Source organism: Colletotrichum gloeosporioides (genome assembly GCF_011800055.1).
Source record: "Colletotrichum gloeosporioides strain Lc1 chromosome Unknown consensus_9, whole genome shotgun sequence".
NCBI lineage: Eukaryota > Fungi > Ascomycota > Sordariomycetes > Glomerellales > Glomerellaceae > Colletotrichum > Colletotrichum gloeosporioides.
The window spans coordinates 575,877-587,130 of record NW_025544654.1 but is presented as its reverse complement, the minus strand read 5'-3'; the positions used below and the strand labels follow the sequence as shown (position 1 = coordinate 587,130).

Genomic DNA, 11,254 nt, shown 5'->3' with positions numbered 1-11,254 from the left:
ATTTTCCAGATTTCCAACCCTTCCAACTTTTGTTTCTGTTATATTAGTCAGCCAGCCGAGCTCATATTGTCGAAAATGGCAATGGTGCGAATCACTCCAGCCTCTAGAGCCTCTGCCAGCCAGCCAAGCTCAGCTCATATATCCCCCAAGACGATCATGAGAGTTGACTCCCGACTCAAACGGGCTGACGAAGGAATCACCCAGGGCATGACACATCGGCTCGACAAAGTTATCCGTGATACCGAAGACATCAGGCGCAGAACACTTGAGTCCGCTCTGGTAGATATGCCTCTTGATTTCGAGGAGCACGAGAGACCATGGGTTGTTGAACGCATTAAAAACAGCTTTCGGGTTCATTTTTCCGACGTTCACTACAACATCGTCGATGGTTGTCCTCTGGTTTCTTATAACTTAGGGAGGGACAAGGCGTTCACGTTCAAAGAGCCGGCGTATTACCTCCAAGGTCAGGTTGGCACCGATGATATCGTAAGTACATGATTTCTGCAGATGGTCCCTGTAGCTTCCCTTGAAGTATATCTCCTGACGATGCTTAGCCTGCTCCATCGAATGTCGATCCAACGAAACAGCAAGTGGTAGGAACCGACTCTGTGTCTGAGCCCTCAGTGCATGTGTTGTCAGCACAAAAGGCTCCTGACCCTGAAAAGCCTAGACGACAATCTGTGGCTACAACTCCAACATTGCCATCACAAAGCAACCCAGGCCACGAAAGGCCCAAACGTCAATTACGGCGCTCAGAAGTTTCGGATGTGAGACAACACAAAAAAGCACGAATTCCATCGCAAGGAGCTGCCGCGAAGTCATCCTCAGAGAACCGAGAGGTGAATCGCCCCGTGCACCGTTACATCGTTCAGTGTCGTTACGCCGAGAGCTGGATTTTCTCGTATGTGACCAATGGCATCCAAGAGCACTTCATCCTCCGTTGCCCGGTCTCCAGTTGTCGCGATCGCAGCTTCAGCCGAAACCCGATTGAGAGCGGTTGTGGCATCACGCATTTGCGAAACCATGGTATAAAGATCGCCGACGAGGACGATCTGGTGCAAAATTATGCGCGCCGGAGTAAGTTTGGCATCGTCGATGCGGGTTCTGGTTGCGACTTGAGTCTTGGGCTGACGGATTTCATAGTTATCTTACGCGACGAGAGTGAGACTGCACTCTCCTTCGTGGAGAGACATAATAAAGACGTCCGTCGGCTCTGCGATATCGCAGATATCGCAGATGGTGGAGACACTGACTCCAAGTCTGACGTCGACGAGGATATTGACGAGCTTGGTCAGGATACGAGCCCCTTACCCCAGATTCTCAACTCAGTGAGGTCGGACTTTGAGAAGAGTGGTGCTTCGGAAGTCTCTCTAGTTAGATGTGGAGACTCAGATAGTTGATGTCGTCTGTAATGGTCACCCTGGCGGATTGGCATTACAGACTTGTGCGGTCTTGGGTCACACTGGCTCTGGATTCTGCGCCGTCTTTGTCATTGTTCTACTTCTAGTCTATGCGGTTGGAATATCACGAAATCTGAATCTCATCTGTTTTATGTGTCGTATCAACCCTTCTGGCTCACATGATGTCTCGCAGATGACTAGCGCCCGCGTACCGGATGAGCTTGATGCAGGGAAGCTGCAGGGAAGACCAAGCAGTACCAGCTGGGGCGAAGATCGCGCTGAGCATCTGGTCTGGCCGCATGGTGAACCGTGAAGCGGCAAATCTATGCTCTGGCCTCTGTGAATCATTCACCGTGATAAATATCTGTCAAGCCTTGTGATGGATGATGTTGCGATCGTGGACCGTGGCACACAGCTACCTACCTAAATTGAAGCCGGATGTTTTCAGGGACAAGTAGCCGGGAAGCCAGCGCGGTGGCCCTGTAAGCCTGGCAAGCGACTTACGTCGCCCGCTGCAAGTAAGCCCCGTGCAGTGATTGGATTCTAGTCATGCTTGAATTAAAGCCATGTTATGCGAGAAGATCAAAGCTCTCTTAATTTTTGTCAATTTGATTTTAAGACGCTGTACATGCTACAAGCCGGACTTGGACTGGCTGTGCTGGCAAAGGCTTGGGGCCTGCTGTCTTCGCTGACCTAGCTTCGCTGGATGGTCGCTTCGGCCGGAGCTTCGCCCTTGGCAGACAGCCCCCCCGGTCAGTTGGGATATGTAGACCTCATCGGCAGAAGCTATCGCTATATATATTTTCAAGTCTGCAGGCGTTCTTCCATGGAGTTCAAAATGCGCCAGCTTCTTCTTAGTCGGCGCGATGCGGGCGGAAGCGGTGGTAAACCTGCGTGCACCCTGTTCACTGCACCTGCACTGCCGGTTTCTCGCCAAATAGGGGCCTTTTGAAACTCAACCAACCATCTCAGAAGGCACACGATCAGTCTTTCTCTGTGTGGGGTTTTTGATTCTCATGCGGTTCGAACCTTCGCGGGGTCTATAGATGAGGTTTTCGGCGGGAGGCGTCACTGTCTAGTTGTGCCCGGAGGAGAGCCGGCCGATCGGCCCCACATCGGAACACCGGCACGGAGCTCATCCGGGGAAGTGAGGCTCGTCCATGTCCCCTCCCTGCAACCATGACTCTGCACCACCGACTGACGAGTGATTCCTTGTGCCAAATTGAGGGCTTCTTGATCTTCCATTTCGATACTCTGTAAGGTCAGCGGCTAAAGCCCCAGGCCTGACTACTGCTGTGGAATAACAGCGCTGAGCATTGCCGAGAGCCAAGTACTATTCCTCAAAATATCACAGGAAAAAGCCGACAAAGTGAAGATTCACTTGAAACCTTAGTACTTATGGTGGGTACTCGACTTATTTCAGGCATGAAATCAGCTGCCACTCGTTCCTGTCACAAAAAGGTTGCAGTCGCAAGTCGGCTGTTTTGAAGTGGCTGGCTCCTTAACGCTGGGTACCAGGCCACATACCACTCCGGAATAGTTTGAGGCCTCAGCATGCCAAAGAGCCACACACTTCAAGCACATAACTTAGGTTCACTAGTGCGCAGCTGTCACGATTAACTTAAAGGGGGTCACACCCGGCAGCCGGCCCTTGTGGCCATGCTGCTGATTGTTAAGTACCCTTTTCTAAGTAATTATACATCTGAGTACGACAGTTGTGACATATGTTTTAACCATTCCCTGAAACAAGTATCTGCGTATCGATCATAGACGCAGCCCTACAGATATTATATATAGAGCCTCGCGACTCTCGGGGCTAGGTACCCCTAAACGAGCTAGAGCCGCTCTGGACCCCTTGGAAATCCCTTTGCAGTCGTAGCCTTTCCCCCTTGAATCCTTTCATAGCCACATATTAGGAACCTGCACACTTCATCATCCCGCTAACTGACCTTGCTTGCGGTCTTCTTTTATACACATTAGTCCTTGTCCCATTCAGGCTATATCTGCCCTCATAACACCGACTCCTTACTCTTCGTTTGCATTCCATGCCACCCCATATCGTCGTTCTCGCGCACAGGAGTCAAGAGAGCCAACTGGTCGAACCCTTCATAGCACATTTTCACGCCCTCTTCGGCTGCCCCTTGCCAGGGGCCTCGCTAGATGCCCCTCTCAATCACCTCAAAAGCATCCGCAAAGCCCGGCTCCCTCTTGGTCTCCTTCCACAGTCTCTCTTTCAGACCAGCACCCTCCGAAGTGTACATGATCGCCGGCCAACTATATTGAGTCAGTCACGTGTTCCATACGACCTGGGCATCCCCTGGGCAGTACTTACGGCTTGATCACTCCATCGGAGGTAAAGCTTCCATGGCTCTCAGGCCCCTTCACCAGCGCCGCGTCGAGGTAGCTCCTGGCCCCAATCTCGACACTGCGGCCCAGGGTCTTCTTGAATAGCCCCGTGAAGAAGGTTTCCGTCGCCGGCTTGATGATATTGGTACCGGCCGTGAGACCTGAGTTGGCCAGGTTCACAATGACCTGGTCCGGGCTAACATACGTCGCCAGCTTGTCGATGAACAACTGCCCAAGGAATTTTGAGTTCTGGTAGTTCTTCGCGGAGCCCCACCGCCTCTCCTTGTCGGCGGGCTTGAATAGGGAACCCGTCACCATATCCTCCTCCGGCGTGTGCCAGTACGTCGTGTCCGAGCTGACGATGACCAGGCGGCCCGGCTCACCCGGCGGCTTGTTCTCCTTCATAATCGGCAGCAGCAACATGGCCTGCAACGCCGTGGAGAGGTAGTTGACCTGGAGCATTAGCTCATGACCCTCCCGTGAGCGGGTGAAGGTCTGTGCGACAACGCCCGCGTTGAGGATCACGATGTCGATCCGCGATAACTCCTTCTTGCATCGCGTCGCAAAAGCCCTCACGCTGTCGTACGACTCCATCTCGAGATGCCACACCTCGATCTGGGCCATGGGGAACTCCCTCCTCAGACCCTCGGCGAGCGCATCGCCCTTGGTCGTGTTCCGGACCCCCATGATAAGCCGCCCCAGCTGCCGCTCCAGGAACTGACGGCTCGCCTCCAGGCCGAGGCCGCTGCTGGCGCCGGTCATGATGAGGGTCGCGTCGGACAGGTCGAACTCCAACGGGATCTCGGCTGGCGTGATCATGGTCTGCCGGTAGACGAAGGCCAGCGGGTTGGCCTCCCAACCGGCCTGCTCGGCTAAGGTGTTGGACATGCCGGGCTGTTGCGATTCGAACCTCTACTGCGACCTTGGTTGTGCGGGGGCGATTGGATTTTCTGTCAGGATGGCGAAATTGACAGATTGGCGAGAAAGCTTGTCAGCTTGTCGAGGTCGGAAAAAGTGGCGGCTACGAGGTGACGTTTGGCAGATGAAGTACCCTCCCGGAGGACCCGTTAATTATGGGGATGAGAAACATAAAACGAGATTGCGCGCCCGCCCTTAGCTCGATTTTCCCGACAGGAGCGTTTGTATAGGACCGGGGCTTGTTAATAGTATTTGATGTCATGCTCTCTCTCACTCATCCAACCCGCCCCTTCGATGTCAGGGTCGGGGGGGTTGAGGGTGGCAGCACCGCATTGCTTTGCCTTTGACCGGGTTTCCCCCACGGGGCGCGAGGTGTCCCGAGGACCTGGCGGACGACCAAAGTTGAGACGCGCCAATGCCTACGATCGGACTGAGGAGCGTCGCCTATTCGCGTGCGCTTGAGGGTTGGGCGCTTAGGTATCAGACTTGGTTATGCGTGCGACGTTGGACAACCACCATCACGGTGCCCCTTTGCCAAGAGGTTTTTCAAAAATGTGTGTAAGAAGGAGGCACGGAGGGGGAGAGCTTTGTTTGACGCAGGATCGGCAGCGGGCTCGGCGACGGGGTCAGGGTCCACGACGCTCGGTGTTGCATGTCTGTGCTAAGAAAAGAACGCCGTTGGGGTCCGCAAATAGCGTGGTCGACGGCCGATGGACGCCAAGTCTGGGGAGTGACATCGTGGAGGGTCGAGAGGTCTCAAGAGGCAAAAGACGATGTTTGGAGATGTGAGTGTGACCGTCGTCTATGAATAAACCTTCCAGTTAGCCGCGAAGCTCTAGGCCAGTGTCTTGGGACGCATGAAGAAACAGACATCAGGAGAAGTTTAAGGGGGTAAAACATGTGGTGTACCGGGATGGTGGTACAATCCTCGGTAAATCTCGGTGAGCCATCCGGACATTCTCGGTGTGCGCGAACCGATTCCGAAGGCTCCACTGTGGCTTGTGGCCTCCGTGTGGCTCAATACGCCGACTGTGGCTCGGCATGAACCCGGCTGCCCTCCCTCTTCCGGCTGAAGCCCCTCCAAGGCCCCCTCCCCCTCCTCTTGATTCGTTAGGGTTCATGCGAGGCCAATGGTGGGGTAAAGAAGAAGGTGGGCTGGAAGGGAAATGCAACCTTGGCCTTTCTCAGGGTCGTTTCGCCTTTCCCGACATCACCGCCAATCCTGCCCTTCACCGAGTTCCACGACCAAACCACCCCTAACCCCCTTTCTTTTTCCGCTCCGGGATCCCAGAGACGAACCGCTCTCTCTCCCGTCCACATCCTTCCGTCTAATTTGCGTGTCCTTACGCAATTCCTCCCGCCGACCTAGCCGTCCTCCCCCGACCGAACTTCTCCACCTACCGACATATATCCCGCCGCCCCCTTCTTCCTCCCACCACCCTCCCTCCACAAAAACCGCCCGTCATGTCCGGCCTCGACGCCCCCGAGATCGCGACGGCCTACGAGGCCGTCCGCTCCGACAAGGACGAGACCAACTGGCTGCTCATCTCGTACGCCAGCGCCGTCGGCAACAAGATGAGCCTGACCAAGACGGGCACGGGCGGCCTCACCGAGCTGGCCTCGGAGCTGGACAACTCGCAGGTGCAGTACGCCTACGTGCGCGTCGAGTACGCCAACGACGCCGAGAGCAAGCGCGTCAAGTTCGCCTTTGTCATCTGGATCGGCGAGAACACAAAGATCATGCGCAAGGCCCGCGTGAGCATCGAGAGCAGCGAGGTCAAGAGGGTGCTGCCCCACCACAGCATAACGGTCAACGCGAGCGACAAGGGCGATCTCGACGAGGACGACATCGTTAAGAGATTACGCAAGGCTGGCGGTGCCGATTACAACGGCGGCCGCGGCTGAGCAAACCCCAATTGGCACCAATTGGAAGGAGAAAGAAACATAAAAGCACATAAAGGGGGGGAGCGGTGAGCGGCGGCGGCGGCACGCTGATTTGGCGGTGTTTGAGCTACGAGTACACGGTATCTGGCCAGGCGGAGGCGCTTAGGAGCGATATGCATACTTTTTGAATACAGCATACACCTTGAATAAATATATTGGTCTCCTGTTTTGGGGCCGGCGCGAGCCGATCGAATCTAGGAGTCATCTGTTCTTACTGCTAGTGTCACTGTCCAACAGATCTTGCAACCTGCACTAATCCAGGTAGCCCCCGCCAGACGTCAATGGGGCTCATAATAACAGCATTGATGGAACCCCTCTGGAAGCAACGTTCGGTTCCGATCCCTGACGTCGAAGGGAATTAGCATCTTGCCATCCAATCTCGGGGTATATCCTGCGTCTTAGGCGTTCCCGCAGACGAACTCTCCCACCTTGGGACCGAAACGGCCACGTCAGTAGCCTCATCCTTCTAAGCTCGTTTCCCCCCCGGGCCGATCCCTGCAACGTCGGCGCCTCCGCTTCCGAGGAGGAAGCAAACATGGAACAGGCCAGTCCACGCGGGTGCTAGTTAGATCTACTAAATATCCTTAAGATTAACCCGATAAAAGTCTGCATCGACATCTATTCTTTGAGCCCCTTTCCACCAGTCCGCAGATTCCAGCAGCCAGCATTTCGCAGCCCAGCATGCCAGCAGTACGTCTTTCCTTTGGGCTGTCAGGTCAAGGGCTAGGGTGAGGAGTCCTCTCGTTTCGGTGGCGACGTAAACCCCCTTCCCATCTTCCCAATTGGTGTCCCTCGATAGGAGAGAGACCGACTCGGCAGTGAATATGAAGTCGCGTGCAACTTCGTTGTTGGCATGCCACCCATATTTCTCCAGCTTACACCGGTCCTCTGGACTGAGGGTGTCGTTGGCTACGTTCCGTAACATACCAGAATTGATGTGCCGTCGGGGTCCTCGTCAGTTGTACGAAGCCTTTTAACGTGTGGGCCTTACATCCTCTTATCTCGGTCTCAGGTAACGACCATAGGAATCAAGCATATGTGTTGGCCATGGAGTACATGGTGAGGTCGTTATTAAACTTGATCGAGGCGGGTTCGCACCCTGACACAGCTACCCGCCGACACTCTTTGATCGAAAGCCGCCTTAAGCGGAGCTCGTGGGGCTTATGTTTCCTGCCACGCTTCTGTGCCAGTTGGAATCGGGATCTCATCGGGCTCTCACCGGCCGGCGCAGACGATATGACGGGAGGATGCAGGCCGTATACCTGGTCGTGGGGGTCTTGGCGCATATAGTCCGGTGGAAGCTACATTGGCCCCGAGTTGAGGGGTGGTGTATCGAGAGCTGTCGATGCCTCGGTCTTCTCATCCCCGCCCCTTTGCGGCGCCAAAATGACCTGGTGAAGGTCCTTACCCGGGCCCAGGCGGCTGATATTGGCGGACGGGGCCCGGGGTCTCCGTAAGTCCGGGGGATCGGCGGATGATGACGCCACCGGGGTTGACTCCGTGAGGTGCCGGTCGTATGACGGGTGCTTCGCATCTAGATCTCCTATCGAATCTGGGGGTTCATCATTCGTAAAAGCCTTCTAAATAAGCGCCTATAATTATTACTTAGGATATTAGCCCAACCGGACGACTTGGGTAACACCTTACCTTACGCGACGGCATCTCGAAGGTGGCATGGGAGAGAGACTATGTGCAGCAGGGATTTCTCGGGTCTTACCCCTAATATCTACGGGACTCAGCACGGAAAAGGATTCAGTGAAGGTGGTCGCCTCATGTCGGGCGGAGGCACAGCGGCTGGCAACATTGCCTTGTTTGCTAGCGCCTGCCCCGCAAGAATCCGTTATCCAGAGACCACCTCCCATCAGACAACTCGGTTCTGGAGAGTCTGAGCTCTGGTGGCTAACAAACGTCATTTACCTTGGGTTATGAAAAGCGTGGTGATGCAGGTCTAGAAACACACGTTGCTGCTAGAGTTTCATACATAACGGTAGTTAATAAGGTGTGCCTGCAGTCGGTCACCTGATATGAAACTATCAACCGTAGAGGACCCCCTACCGGCAATTGGACCGCACACTATCCAGGTCTCTCTTTTGATGTCCCCTATTTGCTGCTCAGCATAGATATAGGGGATAGGGCTCAATATTATGGAGCGTTTTGTACATGGTTGCTGTAACCCTCAAGTGACAGCAATAGCGATTGCTCACACGTTGATAGGTAGGTGAGGGACAGCGGCTTGTGGAGACTAAGGTAGTCGCGGCCTATTAAAGCAGTTGGCTGTTTACTTCTGCGCACAGCCTGGGCATCAAAAGTCGCATCACTCTTCATTCGCAAGGCTTACTCTGAGGAACCCCAGACGCAATTCTAGGCGCACCGGATAACTCCAAGCCAATCGCTCGCAGCCACGCTGACGGGCTTCATGTGACTGATGCCCACAGCCTGATTTCCATGCTGATAATTATTTGACGTTTTCCAAAACAACACTACTATTTGCGAAGCTCTCCAACTCGTCAACTTACACTTCATTCTCATCAAAGCAAATTCCAATCCCATCTGCGCGCGACAATGGACGGCCTCAGCGTGGCCGCGAGTATCGTTGGGGTGATTTCCTTGGCAATGCAGCTCAGCCAGACAACCCGCAAACTCGTAGCCTTTCTGGACACTATCAATGAGGCACCAAACGAGATAGCCCGTCTCAACGACCTGCTTAAGCTCATTTTTGCCATGGCTGCAGGGGTCGTTAATGCATTGGAGCATCAGCGAAGTCGACGGGGAGACATGTTTCCAGGGCATGATCACCTTCGTGATGTTCTGGTTGTGTGTCTGGAGAGAGTATCCTTCATCCACGATCTCGTCGATAAGATAGAGACACCGAAAAGCGGACGAAACTTCGCAACGAAGGGCTGGGCGAAGTTCACGCTGGCGATGAAGAAGGATGAAATCCTTGAGCTTGAGAGACAGCTAGGACAGGCTTTGAGCGTTTTGAATATTATGCTCACTACAAGTCTTCTGTGAGACCTAAATTTCATGAATCTTGCACCCAGGGTTTACTAACCTTCTCCAGTTACGAACAAGCCTCCAGTATTTCAACTTCAGCTACGAGTACTCACCCGATATTAGGAACCACATTTATCTCCTCGAATGGAGATAACAAAGCAACGAGCAAAGAGTATTCAGAAGGGACGCCAACCCCGTGCCGTGATCCAAAGGGCATTGTTAGCCTTGAGAGTGGGAGTGTGATAGCATCAACATCCTCTAGGTCTTACTATTGGGGAGATTCCATCGCTCTGTCCTCTGAGTCAAGACGTAGAAGAAGACGTCACGGCTGTGATAGTTCTATCCAATCACAGACAGAAACCTTTAGTCAAGTGTTCAAAGTGGTACCGGGGTTTCTTTCCAATTCCATCGAGCTTGTGTATAACAGACTTGAGGATCATTCTCTATCGATCGCTTTTCGCATTCGCCACGTACTCCCGGACAAGGATTTTGACCAAGTTCATACAGTCATAACCAGAGACGACGTGTCTGGCCTTCGAAGTCTCATTAGCGAGGGTGTATGCACAATGAATAGTTTGACTTTTGTGGGCTGGCCCATCATTGTCGTGAGTTTCATGTCCTCTCTAATTTGTCGCCGCCTCCCTTTGATCATTTGATTTGCGTGACTGTCATTACTGACCAGGTGTTTCACTCTTAGTTAGCAGAAGTGCGAAATTCGACCAAAATTACAACCTTTTTACATGCGCAAGGTTGTGATTTTGAGACAGTCCATGCTCCTTCCACGTAAGGTCTGATCCCCATGGTCATCAAACTATGACTAAACTAAAAGCAACGATTGACACTTCGGATACAGACTTGGGGCAGACGTGACTTATGGTTTATGCCACTCACCGTTCAGGTTCATCGCTCCAAAGTTGGATCTAGTTGATTATGATCCATTCGACATAATTCCATGCAGGGATGATCTTAGATGGTGGGGTAAAGGTGCAGCAATCCTCGATGCTATCGAATGGCTTGTGGTAGACGGATACCAACGTACCGCTCTTCCCCGACGAGAGTACTTCGGCTCGTTGCTCTGCATTATCGGTGTCTGGTGGGAAACCATTGAAGTTCAGGCCTTGAAGGGACACCGGAACCAACTGACCGCAAAGATCATTTCGAGCGGCGCAAACATACACCAGACGGATCGATCCGGTAGAACAGCTCTTATATGTCTCATTCGATACAGCACGCCTGGAAAAGACCCTTACGCGGTGCCCGAGTGGCTCGGAATACTGCGAGCTTGTCAAATAAATGACAAACAGTATATGACGGAGGAATGTCGTCTTTTCCCGGATCTGTTTGATTCTGCGTCACAACTACGCTTACAAAACCTCAAGTATGTCTATGTCTCACACAAACCGAGGAAACTTAGAATGGACATTCTCGACACAGATCCCTATGACATGAATAGCTCAAGCATGCTGTGGATAGACCCAAGCAGCCCGGCTTTGGACGTGCTTCAGGAATTCACGTTCCTTCCCGACATTTGCATTGGGAAAAGCGGCATGTGCTGGATGACGGGGTACTGGTTGGATTTGTGGAAACAGAATGCTTACTGCACACCGGCGCCTAGACGGAGCTTTTATCAATTTCTAGAGCAATGGATGCTT

At 53.2% G+C, this 11,254-nt stretch overlaps 3 protein-coding genes across 3 annotated transcripts; 2 read left to right on the top strand and 1 right to left on the bottom strand.

Moving 5' to 3' along the window:
• Positions 1 to 156: 156 nt before the first annotated feature.
• GCG54_00003145 (uncharacterized protein) lies at positions 157 to 1,400 on the top strand (the record flags this gene model as incomplete). The annotated part of the gene is made up of 3 exons (XM_045403223.1): positions 157 to 486; positions 555 to 1,077; positions 1,144 to 1,400. 3 exons carry the CDS (start codon positions 157 to 159, stop codon positions 1,398 to 1,400), a joined length of 1,110 nt encoding a protein of 369 aa, XP_045270126.1.
• Positions 1,401 to 3,556: 2,156 nt separating this feature from the next.
• Positions 3,557 to 4,634, bottom strand: GCG54_00003144 (Short-chain dehydrogenase TIC 32; the record flags this gene model as incomplete). Its single annotated transcript, XM_045403222.1, has 2 exons — positions 3,557 to 3,674; positions 3,733 to 4,634. The coding sequence occupies 2 exons, from the start codon at positions 4,632 to 4,634 to the stop codon at positions 3,557 to 3,559; spliced, it is 1,020 nt and encodes a 339-aa protein (XP_045270125.1).
• Positions 4,635 to 6,128: 1,494 nt separating this feature from the next.
• On the top strand, positions 6,129 to 6,569 carry GCG54_00003143 (Coactosin; the record flags this gene model as incomplete). The annotated part of the gene is made up of 1 exon (XM_045403221.1): positions 6,129 to 6,569. One exon carries the CDS (start codon positions 6,129 to 6,131, stop codon positions 6,567 to 6,569), a length of 441 nt encoding a protein of 146 aa, XP_045270124.1.
• Positions 6,570 to 11,254: the final 4,685 nt, after the last annotated feature.